Source organism: Gopherus evgoodei, chromosome 11 (genome assembly GCF_007399415.2).
Source record: "Gopherus evgoodei ecotype Sinaloan lineage chromosome 11, rGopEvg1_v1.p, whole genome shotgun sequence".
Taxonomy (NCBI): domain Eukaryota; kingdom Metazoa; phylum Chordata; order Testudines; family Testudinidae; genus Gopherus; species Gopherus evgoodei.
In genome coordinates, this window is record NC_044332.1 from 35,712,237 (window position 1) to 35,733,168 (window position 20,932).

General features: G+C 41.1%; 1 protein-coding gene across 4 annotated transcripts in view; it reads left to right on the forward strand.

Annotated features, from left to right (window-relative positions):
- CCDC141 (coiled-coil domain containing 141) overlaps window positions 1–20,932 on the forward strand; it is a 173,665-nt gene that overhangs the window by 12,907 nt on the left and 139,826 nt on the right. For all 4 annotated transcript variants that reach the window (XM_030580729.1, XM_030580732.1, XM_030580730.1 and 1 more), the window contains exons 4-5: window positions 13,629–13,820; window positions 17,714–17,822. In XM_030580729.1, coding sequence (XP_030436589.1) covers window positions 13,629–13,820; window positions 17,714–17,822 — 301 coding nt within the window. The remainder of the gene's footprint in view (window positions 1–13,628; window positions 13,821–17,713; window positions 17,823–20,932) is intronic.

Consider the following 20,932-nt stretch of genomic DNA (forward strand, 5'->3'; position numbering starts at 1 on the left):
AGGACGCAAAGTCAGTTACAAAATTAGGAAATGTCAGAAGTAAGGATACCCATGTAACCTTAATTTGCCCCCTTGTGCATTATGATTGAGTCTTTAATTACATGATCACATTCTATTTTTTTTACACAGGACCCCTGCCTTATTTGGTGCACAGATTGATGGTGCTCACTGAATGAGTAACTATTTAATATATCTTTTTATCTTAATAATATAATATGTGACCCAGTCATTATTTACTATACATTAACAGCACTATTAATTTGCTCATTGGCTTTTCGATAGTGCTCTGTTCATAGTATCTTAGTGCTGTTCAAACACCAATCAATTTATCTTCATAAGACCCCTGTGATATGAGGCAGCATGTATTATCCCAGTATTACGTCTGGGGAACTGAGGTACTGAGTTAAAAACCAAAATTGTCAATAGCATCAATTAATTTTGTGTTCTCAATTTGCAAAGCCTAACACCTGATGTTTCAGAGCACCTCTATCTTATAGTACTTTATATGCTCGGAACAGAGCTCCTACTTATCTCAACTGCAGTTCTGAGTTCTCAGCACTTCTGCAAATCCAACTTCAAGTGTCTGAGGTTGGGCACCCAGAACTTGAAACACCCATGCCCACCTGTGGAAGTTTTGGTTTATGTAACTTGACCACCATCACACAGGAGCTCTGTGGCAGAGGCAGAGACTCAGTCTGGTTCTTCAGAATGGAAACCAGGTGCCTCATCTATGAGACCATCCTTTCTCTTCCTGCAAACCCCTGCCTCATTCACTACACACCTTCCAAATTCTGCAATAAATGAAGCTGGGGTCCCATTCACTACTCAACCCGATTCTTCTCCAGAGCATGTCCACCCTGTGCACTGAATGAGGCAGGAGTCCTGTGGGGGGAAAAGTATGTAATTAAAGACTGTACCATAATGTAGGCACCCAAAAGGGTCGAAGTAAAGTTGGAGAGACAACCTTAATTCTGGGATTTCCTGACTTCTGAGTGCTGGCCTTTGCAACATTAATGTTCTTTTAATGTAGAGATTTTTATATGTAATTTTCCAAAATTGAAAAAATAAATTTTTCATTATGTGGAAGCATTGTTTCCCCTGTACGGATCATCAGCAGGGTTGGGAACTTTAGAACTGCAGCATCGTCATTAGCCACATGAGCTAATGGAGTAACTGGTAGCAGAAGGTGCTTATCTTTTATGTGGACAATGCCACTCAAGAAGGATGGAGCCATAGACTTTGCCCATGGGTTTCGTAGCTATTCGCTAGATGGCAAAGGAATAAAACAAGATGCCATAAAATATTTTTCTTTTTTCCCTCAAAATAGAATTTCACACTTTGCCCCACTTCCTCCCCCAAATTACACTGGCCTGGGGCCCAAGATTGGTAGCATCTGGTCTTGGATTAATGACAAATTGAAGGTCTGGTATCTCATGAATTGTCAGGATTAGAAATGGCTGTTTTATTCAGTATCTCCTTTCCAAAGGGATTTGTTTCTAGCCTGGGTGAATCACAATGTTTCAGACCTTAAAATCAGATGATGTGATGTATATGAAGTGATTTTAGATAATTTTAGCAGTTTCCAAATGTATTATAATTTTTCTCTTCCTATGAGGCCTACAGTTGGACTCATGGCACAAAGGGAGCCTGGATTCACAGTTGGAAAGGTATGAAAAATAGAATCAGATATGAACAATAGCGGTCCACCAGTGAAACTATTCCTAAAATGTTTTCTGTTGAATAATTTTGGCATATACAGAATACAGAGTACAGTGATGTGATATGGGCTGACTAATTCATATCTTTGCCAATAATGAGTAACTGTGTCATCTTAAACTTATGTCAATAAAACCATAACACACACAAAACTATCATGTATTCCCACTCTTTCTCTCTGTGTAAAATCTCCTGCAAATGGTTCCTTTAAGTACTATATCTACTTTAGCCTGTGAAAATACTACTGTACTCTGTTCCTAGGGAAATGAACAATATCAAACATATTTTGGAGCTATATTAAGTGTCTGTAATTGTACAGAAGACACAATTCCAAAAAATGAAGGTAGAAATGAGCTAATCTATAGCTGCTTCGTAGAAGTGGTACATATTTAAAGGAGGAAGTTGGAAAAGAAACTATCAAGATAAATTCTGTAACGTTTAGTACAGACAGCACCTTGACCAGTATAAGTTGTTGTCTAGTATGTTGTTAGATTGTTGATCTGACTTGGAGGGCTAGCAGGAAGTTCAGTCCTACCTGTGTGTATTGGAGTTGGTACTTGTAGCGTTCCAGTAAATTTCTGTGATTCTATAAGTTCGTATTACAACTGATGGCGGCAGCTTCAAGATGACAAAGGCATTTTGCCTGAGAAGAAATTTGCTGGTCAAGCAGATGAGATTGAAATCTGAGAGTACTTGACAGACTTTGAGCTGTTGCTGTCTGTGAACAAGTAGACTGATGAATAAGCAGCACTGTACTGAGCAGTGTTTTTGGATGGTAATGCCAAAGCATGTTACCAGCTGCTTCCCTGTGCAGATCATGAATCATCTAGACAGTTGTGCTAATAGTTACATGACCATTAGGAAGGGGGATTGGCCCTTTGGAAATACTAGAAGGAATGTTAATCCAGGAGTAGGCAGGACTGAATTATTTGTGTACACTAAGGAGACTGTTCAGTTGGTCTTTCCCTGAGCCACCATGTCAGGGGGTGGCTCAAGTGAAACAGAATTTGTGGTGCCAAATCTGGAACTAGCACACAGGGAGGGGCCTATGGCCAATGTCAAATTATGGGAGAATCCTATGTGCAAAGTCAGTTTATAAATGGTTTAGCAAGGGAACATCATAACTTTCTGGTGAAAGAAGATAACATACTGGATAAACCTATGGACCATATTATACACAGAATTCAAAATGTGGAAGCAGAAATTGGGGTTTCCTTAAAGGTGTCAGCTGTTAATTCCCAGCCTCAGGGTGATTCCTTTATACCAGATGTAGCACTTCAAGCAATTATTGTTAGGGAAGTGGCTAAAAAATTTCAAGGCATGGGTGTAAACTATTCATAGATGTCTTCTGGGTTATATAAGCAAACACTGAGGAAGCTCAACAAGTATCCCAGAGGAATGCAGAAGAGGATTTGGAAGTACCACAAGAGGTTTCTGTGGATTGTAAAGGGAGATTGCCTGTGGAGGAGGAATTGCATGGTATTTTCAGGACCTCAACATCCTGCCATCTTCAACAGACTGACTGTCCACAACAGATAGGCTGACAAAGAGGACATAAACGCTGCACTTGCTGATAATCTATATCCAACTACAAGTGAAGTGTCTATGACTGAATATAGGACTCAAGTGAGGAAATCAATACGGAAAGCTGTGTGGATGCAGACTACTTGGCTTCCTAGGAGTTATTGTTTAGATTCTTATGTAACTGGGGGAGGCTATAATGTTTAATATAGACAGCACCTCTACCAGCTGTTATGCTATATCTTAGTGTTAATTTGTTGTCTTATATGCTGTTGTTCTGACCTGGGAGCAGGGATGAAGGAGGTTAGCAGAAAGTTCAGTCCTGCCTGTATGTGCTGGAGTTGGTACTTGCAGTGTCCCAATAAATCTCTGTGATTCTATAAGTAAGTATTACAATACCATATATTTCAAAACTTTTCTATGTTACTAACACCACCTTGGGCTATTTCAACATCGGAGAGGTGGGGTTTTTTATTTTTTCATTTACTTTTAATCATTTATACTCTCCCTTTCAAACATTTTTATATTTTACTTGGACAATGAAACAAATTTGGCATGCAGTCACCTCTTGCTTATTAATTACATATTTTAAACTCCTGAACCAATTAGATTTATGAAAAGTCTTTTTAGAAAAAAGGGGCCTACACTAAATATTCATCTTGTCTGTCTAAAGTTATCGGAAAAGTTGTTAATATTTGGAGCTTCCCTTTAACATGCTGAGGCTGACATAAAATCAAGATGACTAGACAAAGAATCACAGAAATGTAGGGCTAGAAGGGACCTCAAGAGGTCATCTAGTCCAACCCCCTGCATGGAGGTAGGACAAAGTATGTTTAGACCATCCCTGACAGGTGTTTGTCTAACCTGTTCTTTAAAACCTCTGCTGATGGGGATTCCATCTACTTGGAAACCTATTCTGATGCTTAATTATCCTCATAGATAGAAAGTGTTTCCTAATATCTAACCTAAATCTCCCTTGCTGCCGATTAAGCCAATTATTTGTAGTCCTACCTATTGATTCTAATCCCACTGGGTGACCCGATTTACGTGACTGGAAGGGAGAAAACCATACTACTACTACTTAGCTCCAGAGTGAAGTTTTGCCACCAGAAGGAAAGCAAAACTTACTAGGCTATTTCCATTATCCAAGATGAATGAAATGCAATGTATTAAACACCCCCCCTTTATTTTTTTACTGCAGCTTTCTAGGTTTGGGTGAAATTGCAAAATATTCCTGACTTGTGTAGCTCTAACACAGACATGCAAACATATGAGAATTGAGAACTCTTGGTCTTGTGGATAGGTTGTTTAGGCAGCTCGAACCAGCTATTCTGACATAGTAAAAGTACTTCAGTTCCTCTTGGATCTAAACAACCTCTTGGTTCTAAAGCAATACAAATGTACATTTTAAAATGCATTTAAAATTAACTTTTCATTCCAGTGCTGCTTTGCTATATTGGAATGATTTCTCAAATATGCTGTAGAAAGGTTAAAGCAAAGCAGCTCGCTTGGCTGTGGAGCCAGGAAGGAACTTGTCTTCACTTCTATTAGTAGTATATATTATCAGACAAATATCTCATCATCTGTGGAAAGAAGCAGAGCTGTTGTCAGCTACAGCGTGAAGCCCTTTCACCTAGCCGGACAGTGTGCTTCTTTAATAGTAGAAAAATAACAGCCCAATCCTACTCCCATTGAATTAAGCAACAAAAAGTCCTATTGACTTTGACTAGAGTGGGATTGGGCCATAATGAGTACATTAATCATGCCAGTTGTGGATCCTAATTATATTGTTGATTTTTTAAAATTATATAAATGACTTGTGATATTCTTGGCTGTGTGCATGCAAGTGAAGGGACCCAGATGAACACTTTTGCAAACTGAAATTAGTGAAAAATCTCCAATCGAATCCAGTGTTTGCAAGACCAGGCCTTCTGTGATCTGACAGTAGATGGAGGTTATAGGAGACTGGTAAAAAGAGGAGACCTGTGACAAAACTTCAGGGAAACACAGGTTCAGACAGATAATCTTGCAGTGGGAGGTCTCCAGAACACTTGTTTAATGTAGTTCAATGAGACGAAGAGAAATAGGAAGCCGCAAACCCTGTTCTCGCCCAAGCTGTAAGATATGGATAGAAAAAACAAAGCTGGAAGGAGCCTGAAACTACAGGACAATCAGCATGAATGGGGTAGAGGAGTAGTTTTTGACTATCCAAGAGGTCATGAGGTACAACATGTAGTCATGAGGGAACTTTCAGAGATCTTTTTCTACATAGGTAGCTTGGTACTTACGATACACATTTTTCTTTAATTTTTTAATAGTTTCCTGAACTGTGATACTGTAACCCTGTCTCCTCCATAATTTTACCACAAATGTACTGGTCTGTGTATATGCATTCTTTAAATGCAGGAGAAAGGAGAATAGAACATGTCACTAAAGCCACTGTTTACTACAAAAATATGACTGCATTTTATGTGCAATTTTGCTGAAATCAGATCGTTTCATGCCAGAAAAAAACCTTATGTAAAAATCTCAACAAGCTTAATGGCATCTTTAATAGAGAGATGTATCCTTTGGAGACTACAGGCCCCATCACTTAATGCCTTCTTAGAAATAGGGGAGAAGCTATTTTGCAATATGAAATCTAATTTACAGAAGTAGCAAGGAATCATACAACCTTTCATACAATATTTGGCGTAGTAAAATTTTTTGGGGGTGTCTGTGCATCTTTAAGATGCAGCCCAGAACTCTCGGCCAAGAGGGAGGAGAGCTATGGTGGATTTAAGCCATTTTTGCACCTTCCTGATCCCAGGACAAGCTGGGAGCTGGAGAGACACCCTCCCTCTGAGTAACTTGGACAGCCCTGGGACCCAGTTACAGCAGTCTTCCAGGGCTGCTTTACGAGCTACAGACCTGCCCAGAACCTCCACAGTGCTTCATGTGATGGCCCCCACTCACCCTCAGCATGCCCCATAGGCCAGGGCTTGCAAGGGCATCCTCAGGAAGCAGCCTTAACGCTTTTTGGCTTCATTCCTGCACTGGGGGAATGCTCCCTTGGTTGGATACGAGGCTCTCAGGGACCCTTTATGTAGTTCCAGCCCTTTTTCCTGTGTAAAGGGAGGAGTGTGAAGATCTCACCCTTGGCATCAAACACTAAATATTACAGTCCTGCGATTGATTTACTGACTGCTTAAGGGGCTGTGCTGCACATGGCTTTGTTACTGCTTAAAGAAGCAGGAATCTTTGGGGGCAGGGGGAACACACAATTAACTAGAATCAAATTCTGTAGCACTCTGATTATACATTTAAACATTTTACAAGGGAAAGTGCACAGTGATATTAGCAGAGAGACTTTTACTTAATTATTGTTAAAACGGAGGTGCTGCACATGGACAATCCAATTACGGTACCTGAATAATCTATTTGTAGGATGCGTCAGTTATTCTCTGCTGGCTGGGTTTGAGATGATAAGAAGGGAGGGCTGGACACCAATCCAATTTTTAAATGAAATGTCTCTTTTGGCTGGTTTTCCCCTCCCATGTCCTCTTCACATTCCATCACTTAGCAGTAACTGAGCCCCATGGCAAGGATGAGTAAAAACCATAAACCATTTCCCCCCCAGTTTCATTGTTTTCTTATTCATGTCTTTTTGGCTCATGACCCTAGAACCATTTCCCCCCCAAGAATAAAAAAGCTTGAGTGTTAAACCATAGTCTGTTGTTGCTCTGAATTTGTTGAGTTAGCTGAAAGAGGAGGGCAGTATTTAAACTGTGTGGCCACAGGCACATCAATTTCTGGGCATTTAATGTTACGTTACCCTGTCCAGTTAGTTTAGGCCCAGATTCTCTCAGATATTTTTGCCCCATTAGGAAATTAGGAACTTAAATACTTTTGGGGCTCTGGGACTAAGCGTCTATTATTTAGGTGAAATTTAGCACTACACAGAACAGCAGCATGACGTGTATAAATGTAGAACTGATAAATGAAATTGTTTTTAATTGTTCACTTTATTAATGTAACTTCTGTCCACCATTCACTACACTTGCCTACACTGTAACTTCTGTTCCATATTGTAATTCAAACCCCATTTTAAAACACTCACTCCATTTTGTAAAAGCTTCCTCCAACCTTCATTTTTGCAAACCCTGCTGTAATCTTATTAGTTTAGTTTAGATGTGTGAATGAGGTATGTATGAATGATGGAATCAGCCTCCAGCCCCAGCCTGTCCTGATGAGATAAAGTTCAAATACCAACGGCTGAAGACCTAGACAACAGCTCTAAACAAAGTAAGAAGCATCCACCCTAAAAAGAAAAGGACAACAGAAGGAATTCAAAGCCAGGTTCAAGGCTGAAAGTCACGCCTGCAATTGATGGGTGATCAATCTAAACCCAGAGGCAGCGTGACACAGCAAGACCTATAGACTTTGAATCCAAACTAAAAGCCTATAAAAAAGAAGGGTGAGATGAGAGACTCTGGGTAACATTCTGCTGCCAACATGGAAGAACATCGGTGCCTGCCCAACAGAGATCCAGCTCAGCCTTGTGCCCAGCTTTCCTGGCCAGTTAGCTGTCACAAGCTACGAACCCAAGCTGCAAAATCAAGCCATGAACTTAAGCTATCTTCAGGACTGGTAACTATGCAGCAGCTGCAGAACATCTGATGGGTGTGTGTGTATATGTGTGTGTGTGTGTGTGTGTGTGTGTGTGTAGGTATTAGGTATAATGTGTGTGTATAAGAATTAAGATATTAGTTATTAGTCATAAATCAAATTATCATAATAAATGTGGCATCTTTGTCTTGTCCCCTTTAATAAGATCCTGCTGGTTTTTACTGGTCTAATATAAAATTGTTAACATTTATACTTGTAACTTTCTCTTTAATTTGTGCTAGTCTGAAACAGGAATGATTGTCCCGGCATGTGTATTCGGGGTAACAAAAGGCTCCAAATTTTTATATTATACTTTTACTGGGATGGCCTTGTAAAATCACTGTGCGAACAGACGAGCTGTGGTTTCAAGATAGTTTTTGAGACTCAATATCTAGGTCTATTTTTGAAGGAACATAAATGCCAGATTCTATCCTTACTTTGTCTGTGAAATGTAATGAATGATAACTGGAACAGCTGGCATTAGAAACAAATTGGCAGACTAAAATATATTTATTGAATGCATAAACATAAAGAGAAAAGCGTATAATAGTCAAGTGTGCCCATTTACCTATTGGCAAATGGTTTCAATTAAAAAAAATTGTTCATTAGTATTCAGCATGCAAAAGCTGAGAAACAAATGTATTAGAATAATTAGCATCATTAGAAAGAAAGAAAGAAACACAAAATGAATTTAACCACTGATTTTACCAGCATTATATAACAACACTGGCAAAGTGACTACATTAATAATGCAGGCTTGCCCTCAGTATGCTTAATCTTTTACCATGAATGCCAGGGATGCCTGAAATTAACCTAACCAAGGACCCACATTGGTAACTTGGCTGGTATGCGAGGGCCTGGATTAGAGCTGGTGGGGGGTGGGGTGTGTGTGTGTGTGTGTGTGTGTGTGTGTGTGTCTGTGTGTGTGTGTGAGAGAGAGAGAGAGAGAGAGAGAGAGAGACCAGTGGAAATTTTTCTGTGATCATTGCAGTGCTCCATATAGAACTGAACATGGTCTGTAAGGGGGACTCAACTGATCACTGGGCTAAGTGCTTCCCAGTGGGTTTGGATAGAGGACACCAGGGCCCAATAAAGAGACAGGAAGAAGAGAAAGAGGGGAGGGAGCTCCTGGGAAAGATTTGCAGAATCTCTGGAGATGGGGAGGCAGACTAATCTGGCTGAGGAAAAGAGCTGGGGGAGGGGTACAGTGTCTCCTGTGGCTAGCCCTGAAGAGGCAGAGCAGGTGGGCAGCCAAAAGGGAGGGGAAAAAAACCCTCTGGATTAACAGCTTGGGGATGTCTCCAGAGGAGAAAGCCCTGTAAGGCACCACTCTATAAGGGTGGGAAAGAGACACCACAGGGCCCAAGTAAGGGTGAATCTTTTGCAGAGGGTTACTTTAGATTTTGGAGTCCAAGTTTGAAGAGGAGCCCAGGTGGGGCAGAAGATTTTGTGTTCATTACTCTTAATTTGTTGGATACTATTGATTTGGACTTTCAGGATACTATTGTGCCAATGAAACAAGCCCAGAAGGGTGTTATTGTCATGAGAGAGTTATGGAGTCTCTGTTCAGGAGCTTTAAAGCCGGAGAGTGAGGTGGGACCAGCCAGCAGAGCCATGGATGGCTGCATGAGGTGCCCTGTAGGGACCAACTTAATTACATGTGGGACAGGGTTGTGCTGCCTGCTACCTACTTATTCCAAGGGACTCCCTCACCACCACTTGGAAGCATAGTAAAGTCATAACTGTTTCCAGCCCAGCTGTCAAATGTGGCCTTTTAGAGGGGTTCAGTCTCTGAGCGTGCCCCCCTGCAGCATGGTGTGCCACTGCCATGCCGTCTTCAGTGTCCCTGCAGCTTGCTGGAAATAATCTACTCACAGCCACAAGTCTTGAAAACAAGACTCCGCCTCTCTTGGGATCCAATTTATTCAGCATGGTCCAGCTCCCAAAAGAGCTTCCTTTTTGTTCCCCCCCAGGTTTAGGGTTTCCACAGCCCTCCTTTCTGGGATTGCTTGGTTCAAGGCCTGGCCTCCACAACCTGCAGGCCTGCCCCATTAGTTCAGGGTTTCCACAGCCCTTCATCTGTGTGTGTGTGTCCTGGCAGAGTCCTCCTCTTAGCGAGCTCTCCCTCATTGGGCTTGGAGCCTCCTTTTTGATTCACATACCCAGTCCTCTTCCCAGGTGAGGCTAATAAACAAACACCTGTTGGGGCCAGCTGGGGGAGAGAGAGGAGCCTTGCCCCTCCCACTCTCCCAGGCTCCTGGCTCCAGGCCCTCAAAGGAACAATAACTTGGCTTTTTCCTATATCTTTCCCCTCCCAGACACGAACTGTTCCCAGGGACCATCTTCCTCTCACCCAGTGTCCATTTGGATTATTCTGGACACTCTGAATGGGGTAACTGACCTCTCAAATTACCTCTTCTTGACTTACAGGCCTGTTCAATGCATTGCCTGACACATTTCTCTACTTGAGAGTGAGGGAATTTTAAAGTGGTCATGAGTCCCAATGACACTTTGCAGCTGTCACTGGGGAGATGTGGAAAGGCCATGTATTATAGTTGGTTAGAAAATAGTTATTTTTCCTGCAGAAAATTTTGACTCTTTGGAGAAAAGTAGGATGAATATCAGGGAGGGGAGGAATAATACTTTTTGTAAACATGGGATTTTTTTCACTAAAAATCAGTTCAAACTGAAAACAAAGGGGCTTATCAATAGAGGGGAGAGAATTCAAGAGGTTCCTAAGCTACAGGTCTCAGGAGGCACCATGACAGCGTTTTCAGATCAAAATATTTTTGATTTTGGGTATTCAGTTTTTCAACAAAAAATCAAAACGTTTTGCAGCAAGCTGACACTTCTCATGAAAAATTTCATATTGTCAAAAACCCAATTTTCCATCAAAATGTTTTGACAGAAAATGTTCAACCTACCCTACATATACCTTGATGTAAATCTCTCCTCTGACTCTGCCCTTCCAAATGCTGGTGTCATGGGGTGAAGGATGAGAGCAGGGTGTTCCTCTCCAGACCTCAGTCATGAGAACTCTGCAAAGTCCCATCAGTAGGAGCAGATGGGATGGTTCCCTGCATAGCATCAGACCTGTTGGGAGGATACTCTCCACAGCACCCAAACTCCAGTGGGAAGGAAGAAACTAATCACTTTGTTCCCAGATAATTAAAACAGTCACACCACAAGCTTGAGGGTTGAGTAGCCTCAGCAATGAAATAAGAATATGGAGTTGCGACTGCCACCGTTCACATATGTTGTCATCTTCTCCCCTTTTCTGGCCTTTCAGATCCACAAGTTTCTGATATGGAATTACTCTTCTTCCTTTTGACTTGAAGAACCAAGCTAACTTCTCTCTTAGACGTATTGGCCTGGCACTTGTCGAGCATCTGTAGCATTCTGGAGTTAACACTCAGAAGATAGCTAATATTTTAGACTGAATAGAACACTTTGACTAGCTCTTTGACTTTGTACAGATTATGCATATGCCTGTGCAAATTGAATACATAGACAATATTATTTATGTAGCTACACCACTATAAAAAAGATAATGTAGGAAATCAGGATGCAAGCCCATAAAAGGAAAACAGAAGAAGCACACATTGAAGATTGTCTTGCAAGATGAATTTTCTTTTAAAATTTGCATGAGCTTGGTAATGGCTCATTAAGCCTGACCATTAACATTAGTTTGATGAAGCTGGTTTTTAAATTTCATTTTATCATCCAGCCTTAAAATCTCTGTGGTGTAAAAGTTATCATGAGCCAGTACTTCTCTTTTTACGACTAATAATAATGGTACTTAATACTTACTGAATATAGAACTTAACAAATGTTAACTGATTAGTCCCCACAGCACCCCAGTGAGGTAGGTAACTAAGCATTAATGAAATGAAGAGAAAGGAAGTAGTATTATGATTAAGTTAAATCCTCAAAGCCTCACTCAATTTTCACTCCAGGACTGATTCTGATCTCATACCTGTGTCATTAAGGAACCACTCCTTTGATATCAGCAGTGTTACTTGTGTAAAACTGGTGTAATTGACATCAGAATCAGGATCTCTGTTCTCACTCAGGCAAAACTCTATTGAAGTCAGTGGGGCTTCTGCTTAAATAAAGTGTAAGTGTGAGCTTCAGAGTTTGGTCTTTTATCATCATTTAGAAGGGGAAACTAAGGAGAAAAAGTTGGGGATTTGCACAATGGCGCAGGAATCATTTTCAGAGTCAAGATTAGAATGCAGTTCCCAGTACTGTGCTGTCGTTCAGGAGATAAAATGGGGAATGTAAATAGCTCTTTAAAAGATTGACTTTTTGTGTGCCCTTTGAGATGGGTTTGTTACCATAAGGCTAGCACAGATACTACTGAGAAAATACAGCTAATTACCACACTCGTCTATGTATTGCACAATATTTGTTTCAAATAATGAGTTTCTTGGATCCTATACCTAATAATTTTATTTTTGCAATATCAGATTATACATAGTTCCTATTTTGAATACTGAGTAAAAATTACTAATCTTTTCTTTAGTCTGTCTTTGTACTGAGATAGATTAAAATATTGGTTTTTGTTTAAAAATTTTTGAATCGGGAATAATGGTTCCATTGTGTATTAAAGTGTTTCCCAAAGCCCTGCTTTCAGTGAGGAGAGATTAACTTCAGATTCAGACTATCACATTCACAGAGAGTATGTGGGTAGCATCGAGGGAGGTTTCTGAGATTATGATCCTGTGCTTAGCACAATAATGAATTAGTTTGCAAGTGTTTCCAATTTTCAGTTCGATCTCTGTCATGAGAATTTTAAGTTCTCCTATCTTCTGTTCTTATTAGTCTGTGTCATGAGAATGAGTTATTATAGATTTTAATTTGCCTTATATAGATTCCTCTTCTCATTATACATTCTTGTGATAATACCTGTAATAACAGCAAAAATTGACACTTCATTAATCTATTCTCATGATAGACCTGAGATGAAAAACATATATAATACAATCAACTCTCTAGAAACACTGAAGATTTTAACATGAACAAGAAATGGCATAGTTGTTATCCTTTCTTATGGTAAAGGGCATGAAACTCTCTAGACTTGTTCTTGTGATAACTTGAACATTGTAATTTTGTGGTTCATCTTGAACACTGCAGCAGGCAAAACTGGAAATACTGCATGTAATCTACAGCCTTCCTTAGACAATACATATATAGTTTTAATCTAATTAGCCCCTGCATTTTAGGTGTGTTGTGAATTAATTACATCTAAGTTGTATGCTATATCTTTAAGGCTTTAATTTGGGTTTGTTTGTTTTACTGGCCTCCAGCATTGCAGGAGAATGCGTTGATTGGCTGTATAATGTTCTAAAAAATGAACAGCCAAAATACATGAGCATGTACTAGCTTCAGTAGAGATTTGCTGAGCATTCAAGTAGCTGAGCATATTTGAATGTAAATTTTAAATGTGGAATGATGGACCCCCTAGAACTGTTTCTCACCAAAATTTTATGAAATTGCATGAGAGATTGTCAAAGTACAGAATTGAATTCAAAGGGTAAGTTTTTGATACCCTATCTAGGAACAGCCGCACTTCCATTATTATTATTATTTTATGTTGAAAATCTGCCAATAATAGGAGAGTTGTGGATAACTGAAAAGATACCATACTGAAAATGTAACCCAAGGTAATATCATTGTGCTCTTTGGAATTCTGCTTAGAAAAAACAAATTTGTTTATATCTCCCCACCTTCCCTGTGTATAGTCTTTGGAAGATCAAGTATGGGACCTGTTACGTGAAGCAGACAAGACTGCAGAGGAAAACCAAGAGCAAAGCCAAGTGTATGATGCCATGGCACAAACTTTGGGGGATGCCTGGGATTCCCTCGTCCTTATGCTAGAGAAGCGAAGAGCACTTCTGAAACTTACTGCAGTGTTTTTTGAAAATGCTCTGGAGGTTTGTATTTAAAATGAAATGCTGCTTAATTTGAAACAAATCCCAATTCCTCGAAGAGTTTGTTGCATTCTATTTCTACTGATGCAAAGGCCAATTAATTAAAAAAAAAATCAGCTGCATTCCTGTTTTGGGGTATTCCAGGATGAAAATGAGCAGAACATTTAGAATAAATATCTGTAAAAATGTGATGTCTCTTACTAATGTTTTACTTTAAAAAGCAGTAGTAGGAGTAATGAAAAATAATAAAAATTAGTCTGTACCTATATACTGCACTAGGCAGGGACATGACCCAATAGATCTTTTATTGTCTAAAATTCAAATTATTTGACTCTTTGATGGCCAAATTCTTAAACCCATGACTCAAGGCTGTGCATTAAAATGTGTGTTTGTGTAGTTATCATAGTTGTGCTTGTAGATAAGACAGTTGTTTGTCTAGCCATCTGAGCACAAATATAAGAACCACATGCACAAGCATGCAAAAAACATGCACAGCAGCACAAAACCAGAGTCTAACTCCTGAAAGATAGGAGATTAGCAACAATTCTCTCAATCCTATCCCTCTCCCAGCCTGCCCATGTCCCTGTATGTCCCACCCCTACTCGCTTCTGCACAGGCAACTCATGTAGGGTGGGACTCCAAACCCAGAGGTATGTACACTCCCTGCACAGCCCACTGAATTCAACTATCCCTTGCCTTTGCATTTGCAGAGAAGTGGGCTGGATTTGCCCCAAAAGTTGAGTGCACAATTACATGGGGCTCTCAAGTCTTTGTTTCAAAGAGTTTACACATGGCACAAGAGCAGGAGTGGGAGAACAAGAGTTGTTTTAATCCACCTTCTTGGACCATATCCTGGGGCTGATTCTGTACTGTCCCGATGCCTGGTAGAAATTAGAAAAGCAGCAGGACTGAGACAAATTCTGCTGATTCCCAATAGTATCCACAAGCTATTCCAGCAGCCAGGGATCAGCCAGATGCCCAGGCCAAGTCCTAACATCAAGGAGCCAGGAAGAGTAACATAGGAGCCACTATGGTAACTCACCACCTCCATAGTGTCCCCCAATGCAGGGGAAATTCTTAACAGACTGGTTGAGCTGCCTCTTAGGCTGCTCTGTGCCATGGTCTGGCCCATTATGTTTAGTCATGCCTACGTTAGACACAAATGTCAATTGTCCCATAGAGTTAAATGACAATACTAGAATTTTATTTTTGAAATGTTTTTCTTTTAATGACAACATGCAATTCTGTGAAATATTTGCTTTATTGTGATAAAGCATAGACATTATCTCATGGATATTCTTTAATAAAAATCAAATTCTGATCCCAAATGTTGAAGCATAATGGATTTGTTGTATAGGATAAAGATCATGAGTAAAAGGGTGGAATGTGAGAATAGGCAAGCAAAGCGGAGAGCTTAATTTTCATCTTCTTTTTTAATTTTATGATAGGTTTCAATATCGTTGATGACATTGAAGTCCAAGGCCATGTCTACATCTAAAATTTTGCAGCGCTGGTTGTTACAGCTGTATTAGTACAGCTGTATAGGGCCAGCGCTGCAGAGTGGCCACACTTACAGCAACCAGCGCTGCAAGTGGTGTTAGATGTGGCCACACTGCAGCGCTGTTGGGCGGCTTCAAGGGGGGTTCCGGGACCGAGAGAGCAAACCGGGAACGACGCAGTTTGCTCTCTCGGTCCCGGAGCCAGCCAGCAAACCGCGGGGAAGGAGACCTGCTTGCTCGGGGTTCCGGGACCGAGAGAGCAAACCGGGAACGCCGCGGTTTGCTCTCTCGGTCCCGGAGCCAGCCAGCAAACCGCGGGGAAGGAGACCTGCTTGCTCGGGGTTCCGGGACCGAGAGAGCAAACCGGGAACGCCGCAGTTTGCTCTCTCGGTCCCGGAGCCAGCCAGCAAACCGCGGGGAAGGAGACCTGCTTGCTCGGGGTTCCGGGACCGAGAGAGCAAACCGGGAAAGGAAACCAGCTTCGCCGCGGTTTGCTCTCTCGGTCCCGGAGCCAGCCAGCAAACCGCAGGGAAGGAGACCTGCTTGCTCGGGGTTCCGGGACCGAGAGAGCAAACCGCGGCGAAGCTGGTTTCCTTTCCCGGTTTGCTCTCTCGGTCCCGGAACCCCGAGCAAGCAGGTCTCCTTCCCCGCGGTTTGCTGGCTGGCTCCGGGACCGAGAGGGCAAACCGGGAAAGGAAACCAGCTTGATTACCAGAGGCTTCCTCCTTCCACGGAGGTCAAGAAAAGCGCTGGTGAGTGTCTACATTGCATTACCAGCGCTGGATCACCAGCGCTGGATCCTCTACACCCGAGACAAAACGGGAGTACGGCCAGCGCTGCAAAGAGGGAGTTGCAGCGCTGGTGATGCCCTGCAGATGTGGACACTCTCAAAGTTGCAGCGCTGTAACTCCCTCACCAGCGCTGCAACTTTCTGATGTAGACAAGCCCCAAGTGTGAACTTTAATGATTTGGTCTCCCTTAATTTAGCAATCCAGTTTCTAGAAATGGCACAAAGCTGCAAAATTGAAGTCTAGATTTTGAACAACCCAGTGTTTGATGTGGTCAGGTCTGGGTGCTGGTCACACTTATAAGGATAGAAGTCATCTGCAGAATTCAGATTCTGGTCTGGGTTTGGATGCTGATCCAAAGTTCAGGGGTGTTTGGAGTCAGGGTATAGTAAGGGCTCTAATAAATACAACTAAGCATTTATCCCATTGAAGGAGCAGTATGACACCTGGAATAGAGCATACAATTAACCAAAAGAATAACCTGATGTAAGCTGTAATGTTAATTCACAGTGACAAATCTTTGCTATTGCAGTTAAGGTTGACCTGCAATGCCTTGTACCCTTCCAGAACATCAAACTCACCCATACAAAACCCCCAAAATACCAACTCAAAGCACACATCAGCACTGTCTATGGCTTGTCAGCTTGGCTTGAGCAACATCGTCATTCCAACTTTTACCCTAAATAACTTTTTTTAATATGGCTTCCTGTAGCTGAGATCAGTTCTAAGCAGGTGATTTCAGTTTAGAGAAGTTCAGAGTCATAGTTTGAGTCCCAACTGTGTACAAAAAGTTGTAAGAACTGTAAAATGTTGACATCACAATAGGTGGCTCTATCTCCAGAAACCTTAGATCAAATAATCTCAATTTTGGACCATTAACTATCCCCTGCAGCCCCAGGAGACCCAGCAATTTTCAGGACAATCTGAGAAAGTAGTTGGATTTTAGAGCGCTTGAAAAAACAGCTGTTAAGCAGTAAGCTAGCCTCAACCTTAATGATCAAGGGGCTATGACCTCACTGTAATTTGCTTATTAATGTTTTACCATAACATTAGTAGGTTTAAATTTACCACCAATTTTTATCTTCAAAAAATCAGATTGACAATTGTATCTGCCTCCAAAGTTTTCCCCAAAGATGGCTCGAATTTGGATTGTAGTATGCCAGGGAGGATATGGAGGGGAGCCTTGAATAAAATCTGATTGGGAGGGGGGAAGCTTCATTCAATATCTGATATGAAGGATTTAAAAAAAAAACTTTAATATTCACGGGGGGCCTTTAAGAGCACTTTATCAATGCACTTGGAGGCAGAGAAACCATAGGAGAGAATCAAAGCCTCATAAAAAGACAAACTGTAATCACAATCCCATCAGAAAACATCCAGTAAGACAAGAGATCAATTCAAATCAGAACCTCATGAAAACAGAGGACAAACAGCAGCTCCCAAAAATGTATACTGGGAAGTTGGAGTTGATAGTCACCAGAAATATTTAATACCCTTCTTGGCTAGTCTGAGAATTTGCCCCCGAAGGCACAGGTTAGATGTACTGTGACATCCTGTACTCTAAGGATTGTTGTATTATGCTTTTTCTCTCTTTGTATTCCTAATGTAGTTTGCTATTAAAATTGACCAAGTGGAGGATTTCCTTCAGAATGCCCAGGAGTTTGAGAACACCGAATCTTTGAAAAAGCTCCTTCATCAGCATGAGCATCACACAAAAGGTAAGGAACGGATTCCTTTCTTTGGCCAATAGTTCACAGTCACATATTCGACTGAATTTCTAGGCTTTGAAAGATATTTTTGGTTTTCCCAAATAAATTCTTCTTTTATAAAATCACATTTGCTATGGTAGTTTCTTTAATTGCAAAGCGAACTCAGAGAGTGAGTATTGTTCAGTGCTCGGCAACGTCACACCTGCTAAATACAAATCTGACAAGCGCTGTTAATTAATAATGGTTCCCTAAACAACTGTTCCTGCTCTCTCTCTTCTCCCCTCTGCTGCCTCCCTATTGTTTCCCTTACTTCCTCTGGCTCCTCTAACACTTCTCCCTCCTGGCTTCCCCACACTGCTTCTTCATCCATCTGCCCTTTCCTGTGTGGTGAAAGTGGAGCTGGGGGAGCATTCTGGGTTGTTACCAGCTGGCCTGCTATAATCCTGTGCCCCAGGGTTGGGCTCTTCTAGAAGCTTGGGGTGGGGAATGACGCATTGGTGCCGATATCTCATAGCAATCCCACAGCCTCTTGAGTATGCACACGGGGGAATACTGTCTGACATATGCAGCCTCCTACATAACAGCTGAGCTTTTGGAAGTGTATGGGGCAAGAAGAGTGGAGTGGGCTGGAGAATGAGTTACTGCTGGCCTCTAGACAACCTCAGACTCCAGCTGTCTGTATTGGCTTCCCTGACATGTGCTTCTGGCTTTGTAGAGCTGCACTCTATATAACGCCCCTGCTGAATTGTCTTGTCCCCGTGTGCAGTGAAGTTCCATTAACAGCCTAAAGTGAAGTTACAAGTAGTCAGATGGAAACCAGGAAATACAGTCCTCTACCCCACTTCACCTCCCAAAACACCTCATGTACCTCTCACTTGCACATCTGTTTTCTTCTCAATAGTAGACAAATTTCTACAAGAAATGCAGCAGATGGGTCATTAATCTTAAAATCAAGATATTTGTGTGAAGCATTTTCTGCTATGCCACCATACTAATCTTTTAAAAGTGGGGGGCAGGTGCCTTCCCACCATCTCAGAATCAATCTTTTTGCACAACTAAGTACAATTGCAATCTATTTTAAAATACTGTAATCCTATTTAAATCTGTTTTTTTTTCACAAATTCATACACTCCAGCCATGTAATTTTAACTAAATGTTAATGGAAACCTGTTACAGGAAACCTAACACCTGGCAGAAAATATAAACTGCAGTTGATTGTTCAGTAGTAGAGTAGCAACTTGAACATTTTTGCATTGTATAAGAAATCTAGCTGCTTCAAATGCTGGCACTCTGAATCAAATGCAATTCTACTCAGGAGACTGTAGTGAGTTGAGCTCTGGTAACTTTAATATGGGCTTGGTGGTCCCAGTTCAATCTTTATTGAACTGAAGTGCTCATCACACAGCAATTTTAGCTTGGAATACCTGTCAGTGACTGATTGTCATTGTTGAAAAGAGGGTCTATAATTGAAACAATCAAATGAAATTGTTTTCCAGAGGGAAGATAGGCTTGAGAAGGATGGACTCTTACCTATAGGGATAAAAGAAGGAGCAAATGCTCCCTTTCTTCTTTGTTTATATCTTTCCAAAGCGCTAAGAATTTGGAGGATGGATAATCATATAATTAATGAAAATCGTGTTTGTATTTGTCTCTATAAGAAAGACACAACCTACTTAGCAGTAAAGCTGCTGGAAAGAATGGCCTTCTTTACAAAGTGTTGGAGCTATCAGGTTATGGTGACGAGTCTCTTAAGTTTAAAAAGTAAACTTAGCTGTGTGCCGGGAGTGCACCTGATTGAGGGTGGCGAAATGAGTGACCTTGCTTTGGAATTATCCCTGTTAAATTCCAAGTTTTATTCTAACATTTATGGAGAAACCTCCTAAGAAACAAAGGGTTAGTCACTTCACCTAATAGTAGTAGCAGACCCAGGACAGCTTGTGCAGGATGTCATCTTGTAATAATATTTTGTGTACTACTGTCCTCTGCTAGATGGATTGTTTCAGACTTGTTCAGATGCTTATTAGAGCTGGTTGGAAATTTTCTGATGGAACATCTTTCTGTTGGAAAATGCTGATTGGCCTAAATCAAAACATTCCACAGATATGTGATGATTTCAGTGCAATACAGATGGAAACAAGGCAGGTTTCCTGATGGCTTGGCAACCCAAATTTACAGGCTCACAGATCCTTGGTAGCCTCTCAGGTGGCCTGCCAGAATTTCCAGACTCCCAGACACTGGGCCAATCCTTGTAGTGGACTGTTGGGGCTCCAGACAGCTCAGGGAGTCTCAGAAAGATTTTGAAAAGGTCAGAATACAGTGTCATTTCACCCGCTTTCAAAATAAAATGTTGGAATTTACATTCAGTGGAGAATTCTGATTTTTTAAATTTTTTTTTGGATTTTTCCATGGAATGGGAATTTGTTTCCAGACGATTCTAGTGCTTATACTGAAGGTTCTTTGGGCTTAGCTAGAGAGTGGAGCTTCTTCATAGCTACCTATGATTGGCCTTGGAAATGCCTGAGTATTTCTTTCACCATCTCTACTCTGATGAACAGGACTCTCACCGAGTCCCCCTCAAATACACCCATATTAGTGACAACAAAATCATTTCCATAATACTTAGCCTGTCACTTTGGCCTTGTTCAGACACATTCCAAACTCCTGTGCTGGCTTCCCCATATGCACAACATCAAATTAAAGTTTCCTGTCCTTGACTACGAGGCCCTACATAGTCTGACTTCTGTCCATCTCTCTGCTTTTGTCTCCGTTCATGCTCTGAACTCTCTCACTTTCTGCTTTTCACAAGTTGTATGCGTAACTACCTGCTGCAGGTACTTTTCCAATGCTCATCTACACACCTTATTGCATACTTGAGACTCCCTTCCTCAGTCACCACATCACTCTCTTCTTCAAATCCCTCCTGGAAATACCTTTATCCCAGAATATTAGCCTTTTTTGCAATTGCATCACATTAACCCCCAAATCCTTTCCAGCCTAACTAGTTATTCCCCATTTTGTATTCGTGCATTTGTTTTTCCCTTCCTGAGTGTAGTATTTTGTGCTTGTCTTTATTTAATTTCATCTTGTTCATTTCAGACCAATTCTCCAATTTACCAAGG